Below are 22,345 nucleotides of genomic sequence, written 5' to 3' on the forward strand. Positions count from 1 at the left end.
AAGTTAAATTTTTGTGATTCATATAATATTCATATATTATTATATTTGATTGTATACAAACAATTATTAATCTACATAAATAAAATGTCTTTATAAGTTGAAAAATTAATGATAATTTTAATTCCGCGAATAATATTAGTGGGTATCAATTATCAACAGCGACTGCTTATATTCGGTAATTTGAGTCGTTCAGAATAATAAGTATACATATACTTATATCTTAATCTTCATATATAAAGCAGAAAGTGTTTGTCTATTTATCTGTCGCCTAAAAACTTTTGAACGGTAAACTCTGTGGTCACGAAATGTGCTCTAACCCAGTATGTCTAGGTAATCCAGAAGAATGTGACTATTTTCACAAAAAAACTTTTATTATATAAAATCAGAATCTAAATTCTGGGCGAAGCCGAATAGTAAAGCCTATTGAATATGAGTCTTAAATCAAATATCCTCCCTTATTAAGTAATAACTAATAATTGTTATTATTGGCTCGAATTGTCGAGTAGTATTAGAATTTTTCAGTAACTCGAAATCGACCGAGTAGTTCTACAGATTCAAGTTATTCATTTAAAATCAAGTAGGTTGTATATGTATACAGGGTGTCCCACTAAGGAGTGGACAGCGCGATATCTCTTAAAGTATTGTCGATAAAAATATAAAAAAAATAGGGAATTGCATGGTTCGAGGGGGCCCATTTATTAGCGCGAACGAATTTTGTTTTCGATTATTATTTTAAAAGATACGATGGTCAAGCTCGATTTTTCAAATGGAACTATTTTTTTTGAAGACCTGAGTTGATAGTGCGTTCCAAGACAAATTCAATAAGCTTTAATGTATACACTTTATTTCCACTGGTTTTTAAGATATTGCGCTTGCAAAATTACTGATTTTCACTGGAAGAAAACCCTCTGGAATAGGAAGGACCGGGGTCGGTCTTACTGGCGCTACGGGTGGCATTGCCTGTTGAAACTGATACCTACCTGCCAAAGGTCTACGACAGGGTTCGCAGGCCCAAAAGCTGGACAATTCTTTTCCGTCAGAAATGCTACTTAGGTAGGTACATCTGCGGTATCGAGAAGCTATAGGAGGAGTGAAAGTTGCTAGACTAAATTTCAACCATAGGGAGCAGATTGTATCAGAACCAATCCAACTTGCATCCCTCCCAAAAGAACCGGCCATCCGAGCGTAGAAGCAAGTGCGAAATAAAAGTAACGATACCTACCTAAGTAGCATTTCTGACGGAAAAGAATTGTCCAGCCTTTGGGCCTGCCATTTCTGGCGTAGACCTTTGGCAGGTAAGTATCCATTTCAACAGGCAGTGCCACCCGTGGTTTTTGCCATTCCAGAGGGGTTTCTTGCAGTGAAAATCAGTAAATTTGCAAGCGCAATATCTTAAAAACCAGTGGAAATAAAGTGTATACATTAAAGCTTATTGAATTTGTCTTGGAACGCACTATCAACTCAGGTCTTCAAAAAAAATAGTTCCATTTGAAAAACCGAACTTGACCATCGTATCTTTTAAAATAATAATCGAAAACAAAATTCGTTCGCGCTAATAAATGGGCCCCCTCGAACCATGCAATTCCCTATTTTTTTTATATTTTTATCGACAATACTTTAAGAGATATTGCGCTGTCCACTCCTTAGTGGGACACCCTGTATATATATATATATATATATATATATATATATATATATATATATATATATATCCGTCGTGCCAGTGGTAAGAAGAAGACGGATGTAGAGGGTCTCTTCTTCTTACCACTGGCACGACGGATACGGAACTGACACGGAACGGATATGTGTGCGCAGACCTTTAAGGTCCCTTATGCGTGCATTGGTGGCGTTGGTGGCACATAGGATTCTCTAGAATTCTCCCACTTCTAGCGCATGAAGCGTGCAGTTCATGCGCGCATGCGTATTTGTCTCTTTACATACGCTTTGAAAAACATACACTAAATTATGTGGTCCTCTCCTCGAAGTGACAGAAAATATAACCTACATATATGCTACATGACAATAAATATTTGTTGGATATTTCGTTCTTTTACGCTACATTTGTCAACTTTTTATATTATCTTTATTAATTTAACAGTTTTCCCACTTCTTTTATAAAGAAAAATCATAGCCGAAATTACCCCAAGTCAATTCCGTAATTCCAGTCAAATGAACATTTTTGTGTTATTGCTTCCAACTTTGTTACAGCGTAAATTTATGCCTTCTCGGTCATACTAATAAAAACTAGACACTTCAAACTATTAATTCATATAAAAAAACTAGCAAATGTGTAAGTTGCTCAAATTTTATAGCGTTTCTTGCGTATGTAGCCCACGTAAAGCACACGTAAAGCGACAAATACGCATGCGCGCAAAATGTGCATCCAACGCACGAGCATCAAACGCATCGAAAACCGTTCCGTTTCGTTACTGCGGTTCATGTACTGTTGGAAACGGAAAGCTATGAATGCGCGCAGCGACTGTGCTGCGGTCTATGCGCAGTATGCGTGAATCGAAACACACCCTATTTGTTTGAGAATCTAGCGGTTAGGAACGACGGTGAAAATGGTGCACACCACACAGTACCTGAAATGAATTGCGTCTGTTTATTTAAAATGCACCAGACACAATGAGCACGAGCTTATAAAGGTCTATTGAGCGCGAGTCGTCTCGGGATTATATTAATACACGAAATTAAAGCGATTGAACTTTGCACCACCACGTGTGAGCGTCACTCGCGGTGATTCACAATCGACGTGTGCACAATCTGATGAGCGCATCAGCGTGAGAAATGATCGAGACGAGCTATCGTATTCTATGCGCGATTGCAGGATGAGCGGTGAGAATTCACAAGATGAAAAAAGAAATCGACACGCGATAAAAGATGGATGCTCGATTCCGTTTGACGCCGTCTCGAACTTTCTAGTAACTGATCGAAGCGGTGCGCTGACTGGTTGGTCGATTTTACATCCGCCGCGACTTCCGCTCTCCGGGAGATGCTGCGGTGAGAACGAGGGGCGGTGAGGGGAACTACCACATTCTCAAACATTGCTCCCGCCATCAGCACCTAGGTTGAGATGATGATGATGATATATCTGTAACAAGCAAAATTGCCAATTTCGCAATTGGCCTGATTAATGTGGTAGTGGCGGTCTTGAGCGTTACGACTCTGGTCAATCCATTCTTCCCTGGATGCGTGGTCAGAACCCGAGCAAGGGGCCACTTGCTTGGTGGAAATCGTTCGTCAGTGATGAGCACCATTGAACCGACCTTGATGTTGTTGGGTGGATGATGCCACTTTGAGATCGACAGCTGTCGCTGTAGATAGTGAGATGACCATTGAGTCCAGAAGAGTTGTCATCTAGCTGATAGCGAGATCGTTGAGTGTTCCACAGAAGGTTCAGGCAAGGTTGAAAGTGATTGTCCGATGAGGAAGTGAGCTGGTGTGAACGTTGAGATGTCCTCAGGATCATTGGTGAGAGACTCGAGTGGTCGTGAGTTGAGCATCGCTTCTACTTGAGTAAGAAGTGTGCTGAATTCTTCGTATATGAGTACCGTCTCACTGACGGTTCGCCGTAGATGATATTTGATTGATTTCAGGACGGCTTCTCATTTGCTTCCCATGTGAGGAGCCGCTGGCGGATTGAAACAACAGTCAGTGTTGTCGTTGTACTGTTGCTGCTCCTGTAAGCCCTGAGTGAACATCTTCTTGAAAATGGTGTCTGCTCCAATGAAGTTAGGTTCACAATCGGAATAGAGAGTGTGCGGGATTCCTCTTCTTGAGGTGAAGCTCCTGTAAGTAGCTATAAACCCTTCAGTGGATTAGTACGTCACCAGCTCTAGGTGAACAGCTGGTGTTGTGAGATAGATTAATACACAGATCCATCCCTTCTGTGTCTTGGCACCTCGCCCTTTCCACGTCCTGGGAGTGATTGGACCCACATAATTTGTGCTAGTGTTGGTGAATGGTCGTGAGGGTGCATCTCTCGAAAGAGGTAGTTGATGGAAACGGATCCCCCTTTGTCGAGCACTTCACTAGAGCTCGCCCTCCGATGATCCAATACGTTTGTCTGATGTGAGCGAGGGTGAGCGAGGGTCCCTCCATGTAGAGATTGTCGGTGAGCATTGTCTATGATCAAAATGGACAGACATGACTGGCGAAGCAAAATTGCAGTGTGTTTACTTTCATAACCCATGTGGGCGTTGTTGAATCTGCCTCCAACTCGAATGACTCCTTGCTCATCTATGAACGCCGTCAGTCGATTGAAGGCATGAGATGATGGTAACGTTGAGCCTGAGCTGAGAACTTTGATTTCGCTGATGAAATAAATCGATTGTGTTGCCTTGATCCAAAACATCCTGGCCCTGTCCAGGTCGAATGGTGAATGTGCGATGATTGGCAACGTGAGTGGTAGTTTCCGTAACCTTGAGACAAACTGAATCAAACTGAAGTGATGCGAGTGACCTCGTTGAGGGATGAATATCTGTATATGAGCTCCCAGTGATATTCGTTTTTTTTTTTTGGATGTTGAGTAGATTTGAAATTCCTGGACGAGCCTCTAGTGCACTCGAGTCGTCCTTCAATGATGGTTGTGATGACCATGAGTCACTGGGTTGAGATAGCCATGATGGTCCCGTCCACCATAGCTTATGCTGTTCAAGCTAAGATGTAGTTAAGCCTCGTAATGCGCAGTAAGTTGAATTTGATGTGCCAGGAACGTGTCTCCAGTGTGCATGTTGAGTGAGCTCTTGAATTTGAGATACACGATTCCTTCCGTAATCCTTCCAGCGTGATGCGTGAGATTTGATCCATGTTATTGTCACTTGAGAATCCGCCCACAGGTGAGTTGTAGCAATGTTGAGTTGAAGAGTTGCTTGAACATACGTCGTGAGTTTTACAAGCATCAATACTGCAGTAAGCTGGAGCCTCGGAATTGTGAGTTTCTTGAGAGGTGCCACCTTGGTTTTGGAGCACACGAGTGTTGACACTTTGTGATTTGTGGACGGTAATATTACGGTAATGTAAATTACCGCTGCCATAGCGAGCTGAGAGGTATCAGAGAATCCGTGAAGTTCTTGGGATGGCAGTAGATCATCCTAATTGAATTTGTGCAGCCATAATTCTTGCAAGAGTGTTTTTACTCGAATTGTGACTGGCGAGAGAAAAGCGAGCGGATCAAATATTTGTGCTACTTCTGAGAGAATGAGGCGTTTAGTGAGTTTTGAATTTGAACTTGGCTTTGATGAGAATGTGAAGTTGTCGTTGAGAACGTTCCATTGTAATCCGAGGATTTTGGTATTGCAGTCGTCGAGTGATATGATTGAGCCGTGAGCTCGAATAGTGGGAGAAATTGATTCAAGCAACGGAGGGTAGGTTGAATACCACTTGACAAATGGAAAACCTCTCGCGTTGCACAGGTCTTTTAATTATTGAGCTATTGTGATGAGTGTCTCATCTGTGTCGGCGCCGCCAAATATGTCGTCGATGTATCTGGCATGAGTGATTGATGGCGCTGCCAGTGGGAAGCGATGACCTTCACTTTCGGCCAATCGTAGCAAACCTCTGACAGCTAGGAATGGAGCTGCCTTGGTCCCATATGTGACCGTTCTGAGCTTGTATGGTACTTCCGTTAAGGTGTCGTCGACCCACAGCACTCTCTGAAGGTCTTAATCGTCTTCATGTATCCTGACCTGGCGGTATATTTTAGTCACATCCGTGGCAAAGATGTACTTGTGTTGACGAATCCACAACAGTACGTCCGAGATGTTGAGTAGGACTCAACTTCGTTGTCTGGCTCTTGAGCTTGAGCACTCCGTGGTGTGGGAGATAAAAGATTGAATAAGTATTAGGTGAGCTTGATGGTGCTCTTACCATGTGATGGAGCTTCTCATATTCATTCATGTACCCTTGATAGAGTTCAGGATACTCGCTGTCTTTGTTGAGCTTGGGGAGCGTGCGTTTCAGCTGTTTGACACGACTTGCCGAATAGCCTTGTAGATGATTTGAGAGGGATGCGCACGATGTATCGACCTGTAGAATCACGAGTGTGTGTAGCTCGAAAGTGATCTTCACACTCCTGTTCTTCAGGCGTGAGTTGAACGGGTGTATCCGTCGGGAGCTCTTCTTGGATCCGAAACTTGGCTAATAGGTCTTGGAATGAATTATCCTTGTTATGAACAACAGCCGAGTGATGCGAGGAGCTGACTTGAGTCGAATCAATACTGATTGGTCCAAAAACGAGCCACCCAAAGATTGAGAACTGGGCAATTGGCATTGATGGGGCGCCCTTCCTGAGATAGGGCTTGATGATTCTTCCATACGTGTCTGCACCGATGATGATGTCGATGGGCCTTGATTTGAGGAAATCGGGGTCGGCCAGTTTGAGACCGTTGAGGTGTGGCCACTTTTGTCGAGGCACTTCTACAGATGGCAAACTTGACGTCAATGCCCTGAGAACATGCCCTTCACCACAGCATTCAATAATCTCATTTTAAATTATTTTACATAAGTACAGGGTGTTCGGCTACACGTGCGAATAAATTTAAAGCGGGATTCTAGACACTAACATGAGACGAAAATCAAATAACGATATTGCGGTTGAGACTTCGTTTTTTAGGTATAAGCGTATAAAGATCTGCCTAAAAGCAGGCAACTCGAGTGGAGCGGTGCGGAGTGGCTTTGAATACCACTGCTCTACCCCTCAAATGACTTCTTCTCTTCTTCTCTTCTTCTTCTCCTCTTCTTCTCCGCTTCTTCCCCGCTTCTTCTCTTCTTCTTCTCCCCTTCCCGATAGGGGAAAGTCCTACAGTACCGGGCAGCGTACAGTACCGACCAAAGCTAGATCTCGCTTTTAATGTTAGTTAATTACGTGTATGATGCCGTGACTGTGTGTTGTCAATTATTTTACTTCTACAACGATGACTATAGTTGGGTTATAGCTCAGACTGTCTATAGTCGTCAATTGTTTACCAATCCAAAACCTAATGCTGCTTATTTTTTCACGATACAGTAAATATTCGTTATGTATGTATACAGCGTGATTCTCTCGCTAGAGTTCTCAAAGACAATGCTGCCGCCAATAATTAACGCGCGTCAAAGAGTTTCAGGGTCTTCAACGCTCAAGACCTGTAGGGCCATCCAACGTTGCGCACTAACCAGTGACAAATCTGAAATTCTGCATTTCTCATTAGATTTTTGGAAAAGAGGCCGATTCCGAAGAAAATGGCCCCCAAAACGACATAATTCGGACCATAATTAAGGAAATTACGTGAAAAAATGATTTGCACAATTAATATCAAGCTAACTCCTTTAGAAATAGTCCGACTTATAAGACATTTGGCATGATTTTAATCGGGATATCGCCAGGAATTCATTAGTGTCATACCGATTCGATGAAGAGTAAAGAATTTTTTAATATGCTAGAGTGAATACATTCATCTCCGCTGGGTTTCACCAAGTCGATCAGGTGCTGATTATTTATTCTTCATTGAATCGATATGCCAGTGACACCAATGGAGTGCCCTACCAATTGGCAAGAAAAAATCCGGGCCACACCGATTTGGGACAATGCTCTTCGCGCGGGCCAAAGTGATGCGCCGGAATGAACTGTTGTGGAATCAAATGCACTTTAATCGAAAACTTTTTAAGCAGTAATTCGTGTTAATAAACGGAACGTTCATGTTTAGCCCGAATTTGACTCGTGATAATCATGTTTGGTTTGAAATTTTCACCACGAGTGGACTCGTCAAAGTAGGGCAAGGAGTTACATAACAAATAACTTTGCATTAAACAAATCATTTTTTCATGGAATTTCGATCGTCGAAGTCCGAAGAGCACGAAGCTCAGTGAAGCGCGGGATTGCCGGCGCGCATCGTCTTTGACGACTCTAGCTAGAAAATCGCCCTATACATGCATATAATAATCGTCCAGCCGCACCAACTAGAGAGATCTCCCTCGGCATTAGTCAACCGTGAAAGTTGACGCGACTCGAAACAACGCAACCGTGAAATAAAACACGAGCCAGCGCAGCGTACCGGCGCAAGTCGGGAGCTAGTGATTAATGGGTCCGAAGTTAATAATAACCAGTCTAATACATCTCTTTTACAGGTTTCTCTTGAAAATTTTCTTGCAAAATGTTATCTATATAAACGGAAGTGTTTATTCCTGGCTTCAGCAGCTTCCTTTGACAACTGGCCAATCGGTAGTATCGCATGTGAAAGTATCGTTTTTCCATGTACAAAATGCTGTGCATTGTCGGTGACATTGGGTGCCAGCCACACAGTTTTACATAGAGCTCATAATCAGCTGTTTGTAATGCATACAATGAAAATTTGTTCCAGTCTGTATTGTGGCCACTTGATATTGTTTCTATAAATACTTTCAACTTGCGAATAAGATCGATGTCTAATTCAGTAATTCGAGCAGATGTTTCTGGATCTGCAAACAACCATCGGGTGTACTACCGTCATTTGTGTTCCCTAATCCTGCTTTAGGTCCTGCTTAGGCCCAATTCTTCCTTGAAAGATTTTTGTATTGTCATTCTTTTTTCAGAGATTTTTAACTTCTAAGGTTAAAAAGGTAATAAAGTGCATCCAAAATGTTTAACTTTATGTCACATCTGTTGGTTTTATACGTTTATTGGTATTATGTGTCTTACTGTCAGGTTCTGAGATTTGGGGACGTTTATGGGAGCTAGTGCGAAAGCAGATGCATAAAAGATTTATAAAATGAATTATGATTTCGACACTAAACATGATCAGTAAACCTTCAACAAGGAATAGTATGCATAGTAAAAATAAACTGGTATAAAAGTATACAGTTAACAGTGGGCAAAGGGAACGCGATGCGATATGCAATGTGATTGCTCAGTGCGTTGCGACAAAAAAAATGCTGAGAAAATCGTGTAGGCACGAGTTGGCAGCCAATTCTTTTGTATTATAAAGGGAAACCTTTACTGATTTTAATGCCGCCAAAACAAGTTTCGGGACTAGCTCGAAAGTATAGCAAAATCATTAATGAAATGTTCGAACCTCTAACATTCTCCAACGGAACGTAACCGTTAATTACAGGAGAGTCCACAAGTACAGCGATTTACCCATGGAATTGTGGGGATTGGTTCGGTTGGCGTGCGATAAAGAAATGAATTTCACGAATGAGAGTCCTTTTTTTAACAATATGTAACAAAATACTTTATTCAAAAAGATTTTGACGTTAATTCGAAATAGAACATAGACTACAACACGGATTCGTGAAAATTGTAACAATAAATCAATATAATACAACGCAAAATAGTTACGTAACGACGCATCGGTCGGTATAAAAGAATGTCGTTTGATTTCGGTTTCGACGCTAATTCGGTGTAACGGAACGTAAAGTTAATTAACGAAAATGACGCTTTAGTTGATAGGAACTTTGATACAACGCTGAATCGAATACATGAGCGGGAGGTTACAAAGCTACATCGAAAGAATAGAAATTGACGTTCAGTCGGTATAGTAGAACGAAAAGACCGTGTTCAACGCTTTGGGTCGGTATAACATAAATTCAGTTGAGACGTTGATTGATATAGAAAATATAGTATAAAGTTACGATACTAGATCAATAGATTGAACATAAAGACACGACACAAAGTCGGTACGATATAATACAAGAAGTGACGCTTTGGTCGATTTAGAATGTTTAGTTGAGAATACAGAGGATTCCTTCTCTCGAGGTTGAAGTGGCTTCCTGTTGCCTATACGCTGGTCCACGCTTTCTAAGATGGGATCCGAGGTGCCTAGTTAAAAGCGGCCTCAGTTGTAGATACCACGTTGCCCAGGTGCTGGTTAAAGCGGCCCTGGATGGGAGCTAAGGTGTCTGTTCAAGTGGCCATAAATGGAAGCCAGGTACCCGGTTAAGGTGTACCCAAATGGATGCTAAGGTGCCTACTCAAGCGGCCTTGGATGGAAGCCGGGATGCTAATTGAAGCAACCCAGTTGTAGATTACGCGTGGCCCAGGTGCTTGTTAAAGCGGCCCAAGATGGAAGGCAAGGTGCTGGTTATAGCGGCCTCGGAGCTGGTAGTGACTCTGAAGTCGAAATAGAAGTCCAAGTCTTGTCTCTCCGCTGGCGGGCCTACATTTATACCCATCGGTAGAACTTGGCCCGCGCCAATCGCTCGTCGCATTTTGCGCGCACCAAATAGATTTCGTATCTGGCTTTTATCAATGCATTACATTCGCGATTCATTTAGCGTTCAGTCAATCGTATGTTCTGCGCATGCGCGCTCGATCCACTCGCGATCCGCACTCGACTTGTTCGCTCGGTTGAATAACACTGCGCATGCGTTTGTATCGCATAGTTCGTTCACTCAACGATAGGGCACGTATTGTCCGCACAGGCGCTCGCGTGCGCGGTATGCTATCTTACTGGTAACATAATATGACATAGTATAATATAATATAGTATAAAAGAACAATAATAGAGAGAAAAAGAAAAAAATTCGAGGGCGGTTTCGCTCGGTTCGTTACAAACTGTAATATACCTTACTGAATTATTGGTCATTTTTAAACATCAATAATCACAAAAAGATAGGTAATAAGAAAGTAAAGATTATTTAAAAATGTAGTCCCTTCCTTCGACTGTCAACTGCCGATATCGACAAAACATAAACGCGAGCCCGAACCTCAACGGGATCGCTTGAATAAACAAGCCAGCTTGAACTGCAATTCGTGGCCTCCTACACGTTATATGTATGTTCATGCCCGGCCCGAGTGTTGAACATGTAAATGGTTCTGAAGACGCTGATACATGTTACAGTGAAACATGGATACATGCTTCATGAAACTTGCATCTTGCTCACGCACCTAGCTGGTGAGTAAGATGCCGCTTCTGATGCTGAAACACGGAAACCGATCTACAGACGTAGCAACATGTATCATGAAATCTGTATCATGAAGCATGTATCAACGTTTCATGTAACATACATCAGCGTCTGGAGGACCCTTAACGAATATTTACTGTCCATGTAATTTAACCAATTTTTACATACGAACTAAACGACTTACAACATAAAATTGTTCGCGCGAGAGCGGGTACATCAGCTAGTTATGTACATATAACACGAAATTATTAAATACGTTATTCGATGTTCCAGGTGACGTGCCAAGATGAAGAAGTCACCCAATGTATACCTAAAAGAGCTTTTCTCGCCTTATTACGTCTCCCGGAAGTCAGCTCGAATTTAGCTGCGTATTCGAGAACTGCAAAAGTTATCCAGGATGCAAACAAACGTAACGACATGGCGCAGTTGCGAGCGTTAACCGAAGAAAACGATGACACAGAAATATGCATACGCGGTGAAGTTTATTTAGAATTATTCAAGGATCCAGCTATGCGCGGGCATCTAAGTGTCATTGGAAGAACGCAAAAATTGCCGGATTTACCAAGGCGCCTTCTGGATGATAGCGAAGAAATTGATTCGTTGGCCGAATCTCATAAAAGAAGTCTAGCAACATTGGCTAAGAACGACGATCTACCGATTAGCATTCAGGATCGCCTCGAAGAAAATCACGACGATGAAGAAAAGAGAACCGGTTATTTGAGGTATGTTATTTCAATTATTTTTAAAGCTGGATTATGATTTCTGCGAAACTTTGACGTGAACATGTTCAAGTGTCGTACGGCGGCCTATTCTATACTGTTTTGACTAATATAGTAACACATTTAGTTTTTGTGAAATCTCTTTTCCAAATTTGTAAAATTGCTGAAACAACTGAGCTTAATAATGCTTAAAAGTTTTATGAGCTACACTGCATTAGCATATGAGTATACTGCATTTTAGCATAGAGGTATTACTGCACATAAACTGATCTGATGTGTGCGAACTTCAATTTTAAGTAGTCAATATGATAATCTACGGCAAAAATTTATCAACCTTATCTCTTAACCACTGTCGCAAGAAGAGAAGTATGTATATTCAGTTGAATTACAAGAAAAATTAATTATACAGTTCAGATAGTATACATATTTGCGAACTATAGTAGATACAGACACTTTTTGTTATTCAAGGCCATTCTTTCAACTACACTTTTGCTATACAAGTTCTTCTACATTTCCAATTACTGGGTGTGGCACTCAATCATGGCTATCGATTATACATATGATTACAGTATTCGTCTTCCTACATGAATATTCGTTATTAGTTCCGACAGCGGACCACTCTTTTGAATCAAGTCGGTAAATTACTCCACACATCAAAGCACACGAATATTCGCTAGTTTTAAGCCACGTGAGCTTTTCGCAGTTAATGACGAACAGTGATTGATGAACAATTCAGTTATGCGTGCTACATTTTGGCATATGGAGTGCCATAAAAAGACTGTTTTCCAATTTTTAAAAAGAATTATGATAAAAATAGTCATATTTATGGTCCTTCTCTGTTTTATCGTTAAAAATTTTCGAGCTGTGTCTGCTGGTTTTCATACACAAATCCTTTCCCTTTAATTATATTTACGAAAGCCACTATCAGCAATAAATACATCCGTTACGCCAAACTTATTCCACGTATAAGTTTCGGAAAGTTCTTTCAATTGTCAGGAGTCTACCCAAACATAAAGTGTAAAAATATGAAAAAGGATGATACACTTAATTTTGTTGCGTTACTGTATATACTTTATTGTGCCCTCTTGGGGATTACAATCCTTACGTTTCTTCTCTTAACCTATCTTGTTAGCTTATAGCTACTTCCCCCCTGCTTGACCCCCGCTTCCGCTTGCCGCCACTCACTCCCAGTCCTTACCCATGCATTCCTCCAACTCATACCCCTCTCCCTCGTCCCCCAACACCTCCCCCACTACCTCCTGCCAACCCCTTCCCTCCCCCAACCCGTACACTCTTGCCATACGTGCTCCCATGTTTCCTCCCCCCACCCACACACCCTACAACTCATTTTCTCCTCCACCTCCCAGTATCGTCCCCCCCTCATTTCACTCCCTAACCTAAACCTAGCCACCCTTCTCCATCTGCTCTCCCCCATGCCTTCTTCAAGTATCCCGGGACCCCCACACCCTTCACCAACCCACACCATCTGTTGTATCTCGATTCCCTAATCCTTTCCCACCTATCCCCCTCCTGCAGCCTTCTTTCCCTACTTACCAGCTCCTCACCCCTCATTTCCTCCCTTTCGTCATCCTTTCCACCCCCTCTACTGTCCATCCCCTTTCCTCATAAAACTCCTTCCTCTCCTCTTCCCATCCCCCCATAACCCCCCTGCACCTTCTTCTTCACCTCTCTCCCTGTCACGCTTTCTGTCTCTCACAGTCTCCGGCCAATCTGCACAGGCAACACAAACATTCGTGCGCATATTTGTTTTTTCACACCGCCCGACCGCGATCATGACGTCACATATTGAAACACCGGTTTTATTTCCAGGCTAAGGTTCACCAAATATTTACTATACATATAATTATTGGTTATGGTACAATCATCCGTTAAAACTGTCATCATAGGTTTTATTAGATTTCGCTATATGTATGTAGAATATGGGCTGTACTTCCGAATGGTCCCTGTGGCTGATCGACACGAGATTTGTGGAGAGGGGTGGAGAGGGTGAGTGGACCCTGAATCTAAAATTGCAGCTTCGGGTATTTATTACTTTCCGAGATATTAATAAAAAACTTTCAGTATTTCTGGTGACTTATTCCGACACAACGCATTCCACTTTCCAACTTGTGCCGAGTATTAGTATTGGCTGGGGGTAGGTTAGTGCGGGGGGTGCGCGCCCGATTGCGGGCGCGTAAGGTATTGCAGTGAACCGATGTGGGTTTGGAAATTTGAAACAGCAATTTGCGGATACGACAGAGTCTTACCTCTACTAATATTCAATACTCTAGGGGGTGATTCTACAGGTCAAAATGCGACGAAAATATAGTTTTCGAGAAAATTGTCTTTGAATTTCAGCTAAATACACATGCCTTTTAGGCGTCTGAGGGGCTACGGAGGTAAGGGGAACGCGCATTGCGTCCGTACAATAGATTAGGGGGCAGGGGGACCGCTGTTAGTTAAAAAAATTTGGATACAAAATTAACAATATATTTTTATTATCATTTCGGAAAGTAATAAATACCCGAAGCTACAATTTTAGATTTAGGCTCCACAATCCCCCTCCATCATTATATACATCATTAATACCCGTCCCCCCCTTTTAATTGAAAACAACGGAGATATTTTAAATTTAAATATTAGATGACTCACCCTGTATATTTTAATGTGTTGAATGACACTGGATATGAGTTGCAGTAAATACCTAGTGTTACAAAACCCTAATGTGGTTTGTCAAGATGAGCCTTCGTTTTTGAAAAATTTGAGATTAAAGTTTTGCACGGTGGGAGTATAAGTTCGAATACGTACGCGATGATACCACTGACTCAATCATCCACTCACTCACTCACTCATTACGATTTCTCTGGAACCACTGATCCTATGACCATGAACATAAGTAGATTCCTCTTAGCCCCTAGGTGCTCGTTAAGAAATCTTTTTAAATACTCCCTCCCCTTCACCGAAAAAAGATATATACCCCGGGCAACGCTGAGAACTTTAAGCTAGTCTACTATACAAATGTCCAAAATGGATTTCTCCGAGGACAGGACTCGTACGAAAAGGTTTCGCCTTCACTTCCAATTTATTTTTGCACGAGATACGATTTTACTACTGAGTGCATTCCAATAAATGAAGCCTTAACCTTATCAAACAATCTTCAAACTAATTTCTTTAAATATTTTTTTTCAGCAGCGAGCAATCTGAACGCAGTGCACCAGAATTTTCCGGCGATTACATGCTGCCTAGCGAGCGGTTGGACTTAGAAGCGTTGATGCAAAATTTCCCGTCTGAAAAGCGAAATGTGGGCTCATTAGCTAGAGACTTCGCATTACCACCTGGCAGACGAAACATTGCATCGCTGGTCCGCGATTATGAACTTCAAAACAAAGAAAATGTAGGAAACCGTATGCTACCTGTTACGGGGAAAAGAAACGTTGCTTCTCTAGCCAGGACCTTCACACTACCCCAAGCTGGTAAGAGGAACGTTGCCTCTATAGCTAGAGATTACGCGCTACCATATGGTAAACGATACGTCGGTGCTTTGGCGAGAACGGGCGATTTTCCGTCGCGTGGACACAACAAAAGGAGCATCGCTTCTATGAGTAAAAATTCAGCTTGGCCTGTCTCTTTGAAGAGAGGTATTAGTATCCCTGCGAGCGTGATCTTAAGAACTCTCTCCCGCCATGGAAGATCCCTGAGTGATGAACTGAACACAAGAAACGAGCCCTTGGACCTTCAAGTACTCAACAATCTCGAAGGAACCCGGGAAGAGAACCACAAAGATGATGTTTTTGTAGATGATAAACTAGGGGGTTCCGAGGAAAAGAGCGGCTCCAACGAAAGAATTAATTTCAGCGACAGGAGACCCAGGAGACAGATCGATTTGTCCGATGAGTACCCATTGCCGGTAATACAGAATATTGATGGTCTTGATTATGAAGAAATGATGGAGGCACTTGCTAGACGATATCAGAATGCAGAAAAGAGGTTCATGGGTAAGTGAAAGGTATCTCTACCGTAATAAAGTTACAATCTTTCGGGGAGCATATAACGCATGTAATTTGATCACAATTATTATGAAAGCGGAGAAGTAACCAGAAAACATTCCCAGTAGGGAGTTAGCATATCAAGTACAATATTGGTAGTGTTCGAAACCTTAGATAACGACAAAATTATACATGAATTATTAGCTGCTAATAGATTATATAACGCGAGAAAATAGGGTACAAAGATTACATGTTATCATTATACCATTATTAATAAATATAATCATAAATTTTACGTTTTTAATATATGGTATAAAGGGAACAAAAATCTGGGGGCAGAAATCCGGCCAGCTAACGAGGCACCTACTATCGGTTATGACACACCCTGTACACAGGATATTATATAATATAGGACATCTTTCCGGGTGAAATCTACGCGTCAAAATAGTGAAAGGAGTTCATACTTATAATACGTGTGTCTGATGACCTTCTGTTTTTTAGTTGCAAACAATTTTTGAAATACAGGATGTTCAACTACTGCTGGGAGAAAATTTAAGGGGTGATTCTAGACACAAGACAACAGGATTTACACTAATACTTACAAGGGACACTATCAGGGAGTCCGGTGCCGATTTTTCTTCTTGAAATAAATTTGTGTTGTTAAGCATAAAAATCTAAAGGCCCCCATACACAAACGAACATGCTCGCCGAGCCGCTCGCGTGAAGCTCGTCGACATGCTCGCGGGAACCCACATACGATACGAACAATCGACGAGCCTCACATTACTTGTGCCGAGCGCGTCGCGAGCTCACGACCAGGATGAATTTTAGTGAAACCATTGCGCTTATAGGCGGCTCTTTATTGCTAGATCAGAAGGTTCGTATAGGAAAAAAGCCATGGACGAAAAACTGGCTTGAAAAACGTTCGACATGTAGCCACATTAATTTATTGCGGGAATTATGATCGATTGAACCAACAGATTTTAAAAACTATTTGAGAATGGACAATGATTGTTTATTCTTTTTAAATATGGTTGCACCACTTATTGTAAAAAAGACACGTTAAGGAGGGAATGAGTGAGTGCAGAAGAACGTCAGATGGCAACATTGCGTTTTTTAGCTACCGGTCGTACGTATGAAGATTTGAAATTTACATATATATGGCAAACGAAAGTACAGTTAACACATTCATTGATGTGACGTCATAATTATTACTACTAACAGCAATAATTATCATGTTATTGTTTTTTTTTAATACAATAAGTAATATTGATAGTTACAATACATACACATATGCAAGTGATACGTATACATATGTAAAGAGTACACTTGCGAAGTCGCATTGTGAAGTACCGGGCAGCGGTACCTATTGATGTAAAGAGATGCCTTTTTTACGACCATCCTGCTGTGCAAAGGTGGCTAGATGTCTTGCGAAGGGACACAAGAATAAAAGGGGTAGTCTTCTGACTGCGTTTGACCCCGCCTGCGTCAGCTTCCCTTCAAATTGGAGACGGATTACTTATCGCTTTATTATATACGCGCGCTCGAACATCAAAATAGAAGGATGCGCGACGTATTGCGTGCAAGAAAAGATAGACCATAGGGATGACGTTATATTAGGACCAATCGGACCTGCATTCATTGCAGACATGAAGTTTTGCACCTCTTTTTGTGAATCTCCTCCCCATGGCCCACCTTTTCTTGCACCCAATATGTCGCGCGTCCTTTTGCTTTGATGTTCGAGCACGTGTTTATACACTCGAGCAAAAAGGGATCCTTCTGTAATTTGAAGAAAGGACGGCGCAGGCGGGCCCACGGACAATACCCACACACAGCCGTGTATTTCAATCGCTCATTGACCGCATACACCAGCGAGCATGAAGCTTCTGTGCAGCTCGTTCACATGCTCCCAATTTTCCACACACCATACAAACATATTAGTCCGGAAGCCAGGGAACATTTTTAATGTCTCATCGCGACGGGATTTTTTTTATCATTTTTCGAATTAACCTTATGCTGAAAGTCAACGAACGGGCGGTCTGGCAGTCGGGTCCGGGGACAGGGCCCGAGGGCACTCCCTCGAACATGTCAAGTTTGGGAGCGTCCCCGACTCATCGCGACAAGGCTGAAACTCCACCCATTAATCGACAACTTAATACAAAGTAAGAAAATCACAATCTGGCAGCGCTCCGTGAGGACCTTAGTGGTCTGGCAGACCCTCAAACATGTGAAAACAAAAAAAAAATTCGACTCACAGCGACGAGGCTGAAATTTGGCGGAATAATTGTTTATGTTGTTGTCTGAGAATCTAGTGGTTGAGCACGCTGGATGCCGACGAGGTTATGTTCGACGGTGAAAAGGTACACACAACGCAGAACTTAAAATGAGTAGCGTCAAGTTTATTTAAAAAGAGCAAATACACTGAACGTGAGTCGGTGAGAATGCACAAAGAGTTCGCGGTTTTCAAGATTATATTAAAACACGAAGAAGAGCGAATCGATGCACGTTGCACCACCACGTGCGCGTCACACGCGGCGATCTACAAGCGAATCTGAGCGTTTCCCAATGAGCACGTGAGCGTGTGAAATGATCTTGAAGAGCGATTATATTTAGTGCTCGACTGCACTATGAGCGGTGAGAATTCACAAGTAGATAGAGACACGAGCATAGCACAGGACATGTCCTACTATACACGCTGTGTGAACAAGAGAGAATTTGTTTGAAACACACTTGAGTTACATTGAACGATGATGCTGAGGCAGAGTTGTAAATTCTGCCCCTCAGTGAAAAGAGATTAATCACCACGTGCAACAAGCCACGCGGCGGCCACACGAATTGTACTATATAATACGCGAGGCTTGATCACTTTAGAATGAACCCTGAGAATGATCAACGAACTCGCGAATTGTATAGGGTTAACTGTAGATACGAAAAGGAACCTGAGCCCGATCTCACTAGATACAACCAACTCTTAACGAATTTGATACAACGTGACTTCGCACATAACTGTTAAAGGGTTTATATAGCTCTCAAATGGGTGGGGCTTCACTAAAAATCTCTATGTAAGGAGGTCCTTAAGAGTCCTCGCGTCATGCTCCTGTTGCTATAGTCAAATTAACGAAAGAAGGCACCAGGGCAGCCCGTAGGCTGGCGCGCGTGGCTTGGAAGAGACCCAATGCCTGCTCCGTACTTCGTGCGACGTTGCCACGTTGTGTAGAAGATCTGACGTCTCTTTCTATCTTCAAGTGCAACTGTGTCTCTCTCAATCGCTCGATAAAACAGATTCCTTCATCTACAAGTCACTCCACGACAAATCGATCATATTTTTAGAGACTTTGATCAGAATGCAATATGTATTTTGTGAATCATGTAAAATTATGGAAACGTTTGAGTCATTGTTTAACAAGTTTTGAACTTGGTTACAAAATATAGAGTTAATGAAATTCTTCAGAATATTTCGTGCGTGAAATTTGCAAAATAAAACTTTGGTTATAATTTTAAAAATTACAAAATTAATTTTTCAATAAAAAAAAGAGTATTAGAATAACCCGCACTTTCTAGATTAAAATGAAAAAATAATGAATTCAATACAATAAAGGGTTTTCGAGATGAAAATTCACAAGTACAGCTCGGTTTCATGAAAATAGGCAAAAATTAAACAAATTCAAACCCAGCAAAGTGATGACTGAAATCCTGTCCCATATAATATTTCAGTTTGAACAAAATCCCTGACATTGAGTGCAAAAAGTGATCGATTTGCCGTGGAATGTCGCTAAATAGAATAAGAATCCTATGAGCTGTATTCCTCGACTTGTCCGTCATTCATTCTGCATAGCGCTTGCCGAAATAGCCAATAAGATTCGACACTCTGTCAAATCTCTATGGGAAGGACGTTGGGTTCGCCCTCTGGAAGAGTATAGCAATATGCACCCGACAAGGACAATGATTACTCTAGGCCCACAGCTAAGTAGTAGAAAGTCATTGGCCAAGGCGTAGGGAGCCGCTTAGGGGAAGCACCAATCGCGAGCCTGGAGTAGCGGCAACGTCGCAAATTCTGGCCCCGGTGCCTTCTTTCGTTAATTCGACTATAAGTCATCTTTTCGGCCGAGTTGTGGGGTACTTTCCTACGGAGGCACTGGTGCCGAGGCAGGTCCACAAGAAAATGAAATATTCTATGAGTAATAACGAACAATAAAAGTTTAATATATCAACTCAGGTACAGAGAAAAACCTCGTGGCAGCCTTGCACGTGGAAAAAGCTGAATGCCACGAGGAGAGATCCAATGCTTAAAACTAAAGTTCCGAGCGACACTAACGCGGTGTCGCCGTTCTCGCCGCTGATTGGCTTGTCAGCCTACAATCCCCTAGCGTGGCGAACACGCGTTCTTTCAGCGCGTTTGCGTTAAATGGCGCGCTTGTGGCTCCACAGAGTTTCAGCAGCAACGCCATCTTTCTCCAGCCGCGAGTCTTGGCCCCCGCGACTACCGTAAAGCTCGAGCCACCTCAGGCGCGAACCACGTGAACCGCGCGTGGCGCGTTGACAAAACGAAAACGCATCGACAATCGTGCTCTCTGAGACGATGTGGAAACCTATTGATACAATGTCGCCCTAATGCGCCACGCGCGGTTCATCGGCGTTGCTTCTGAAACTTGGCTGAAAAGATCACTTAATTCCCAAGCCTGATTTAGACTATACAAGGTTAGAGGAATACACAGTCATTTTTTCATAACAAGTTCTCCTTAGTTGGTAACAATGGGTTTGTAATTAAGTGATCATGTAAGCTTAAATAACAAGAATTTCTGTTTATAAATTCATTATTTCATATTTAATTTACCATCATCTGTTTTGTATTAATATTGGTGTGCACTCGGTACGTAATCATTTTTTAATCTTTTATTCTTTGAGAGTAGTGATGAGTTACGTTTCTTTCATAACTTCAGTGTTCATTAATTAATTAATGTTTATTGTATACAATATACATTACAATATGAAAATTTCATGAGTAGCAGAAAGCCATTCTTGTGGTAAATGTGCTGTTCTACTTTTCCATATAGTGGTAAAGGTGACTTCTACAATTACATCCCAAAGCAATTACTTTCTATGTTGTTTGCAACAACAGATTAATAAAAATCCGTGCGGAGAAGAACTGATGTATTCTGCAATAGCTTTCAATTCTTACCTGCCTTATTGTAATAGATTGAACTTTAAATTTGAATTTATTGAAAATTAAGAAATATGGACTTGGTCAGTTTTAGCAACAACCCAACGACACCTTTTCTTTTGGTTATACGAATAACACTAACTAAATTAACTTGTTGTGATATTCCTACAAAAATTTAACACACATTGATACATAGTCCAATGAAAATAGGGTCTGTCTACGGAATAATTCCCAGCAAGCTGTATTTTGGCGTGGGCCTTTATTTCGTCGTTTTAAAGAATATGTCAAAAGTCCCCATCGATCCGAGATCCGCTAAAAATTTTACAGAGGGTCAAATGCAAAAAGAACAGTTTTACGCGAATATCTAGTTAGCTATCAGTTTGGCGACAAAAATAGTTATTCTGAAATTTGTAGCTTAGAAAATTATCTAAAAAAAAGTTGTATGAGTTTTTTCGTAGGAGTAACCATTTTTATGTATGACGGCTTACAAAGGTTCAACCCTCATACTTTTGACAAGGGAAGATCCCGAACGCGGAAATTCAAAAAATTATGAAACTTTGCGAAACTCCCGAATTCAACGCAATTTTGTTTGCTACCCAAATTCACTTTAAGAGGGTGTAATTCACCCCCGAAATTTTTTCGATTTTATGTTATTACTCGCGAACTGCAAGAGGTAGAAAAAAAACGGTTTCAGGGAAAAATTACTTCATTTAATTAGGACTATCATTTGGTAAATTATAGTCCCTGCAGATCTTACAGTTTGCGAGATATAACACAAAATAGAAAAATAGCCGGATTTTCAGGGCTGAATTGCACCCTCTGGAGTGAATTTGGACAGCAAACAAAATTGCGTTGTATTTAGGAGGACGTCCCCTACATATTCAGAAAGTTTCATAATTTGTTGAATTTCCGGGTTCGGGAACTTCCCTTTTCAAAAGTATGAGGGTTGAAACTCGGTGACCTTACATCAAAATGGTTAGGCACTCTTGCGAGAAACTCATATAACCGTTTTTGTAGAGAATTTCCTAAGCTACAAATTTCATAATAACTTTTTTGGTCCTAAAACTGTTAGATAACGAAATAATCGCGAAAAACAGAGTTTTTTTTACTTTCAATCCTCTGCAAATGGGGACTTGTGACATATTGTTTAAAACGACGAAATAAAGGCACATGCCAAAATTTAGCTTGCTGGAAATTATTCCGTAGATTGCGCATATTTCCGTCTAATTTCACTGGATTATGATGCCTGTTCCTGATCGTTCCGATGCCCTTGTACCGGCCATAGTAGGCGCTGATAAAATCGAGCGCATTTCGTAACATTTCGTCAGGAACTGAACTTAAATTCAGCACTATCTGTGGATGTCAGAAACAGGTTCTACGCCGGAGATGCAGTCAACGGTAGACCAGGTCGGTTCCGCGGGAACATTTCAAGCAAGTAAAAGACACATCGCGGCACTGGCACGTGGTGGTTCGCTCCCACGTTTGAGGTCTGCGCGATTCTCGCGATCGCCCCGGGATTTTATTGGCAGGTCAGACTATTAGGGTGTCACCAGCTCGTTGTCTTATTCTCTCCATTTCTGTGTGCACTCTCTTCTTCCTCCTTGTACTTTCTGTCATCC

At 41.7% G+C, this 22,345-nt stretch overlaps 1 protein-coding gene across 3 annotated transcripts in view; it reads left to right on the plus strand.

Annotated features, from left to right (window-relative positions):
* Nplp1 (Neuropeptide-like precursor 1) overlaps window positions 1-22,345 on the plus strand; it is a 76,803-nt gene that overhangs the window by 47,505 nt on the left and 6,953 nt on the right. The window contains exons 2-4 of one of the 3 annotated variants that reach the window (XM_076813253.1): window positions 11,134-11,582; window positions 14,772-15,574; window positions 22,093-22,255. In XM_076813253.1, the coding sequence (XP_076669368.1) occupies window positions 11,134-11,582; window positions 14,772-15,574; window positions 22,093-22,255 (1,415 nt within the window). Of the gene's footprint in view, window positions 1-11,133; window positions 11,583-14,768; window positions 15,575-22,092; window positions 22,256-22,345 lie in introns of all 3 variants that reach the window. The other 2 variants (XM_076813251.1, XM_076813254.1) reach the window with 2 other exon arrangements.

This window comes from Andrena cerasifolii, chromosome 5, assembly GCF_050908995.1.
Source record: "Andrena cerasifolii isolate SP2316 chromosome 5, iyAndCera1_principal, whole genome shotgun sequence".
Classification (NCBI taxonomy): domain Eukaryota; kingdom Metazoa; phylum Arthropoda; class Insecta; order Hymenoptera; family Andrenidae; genus Andrena; species Andrena cerasifolii.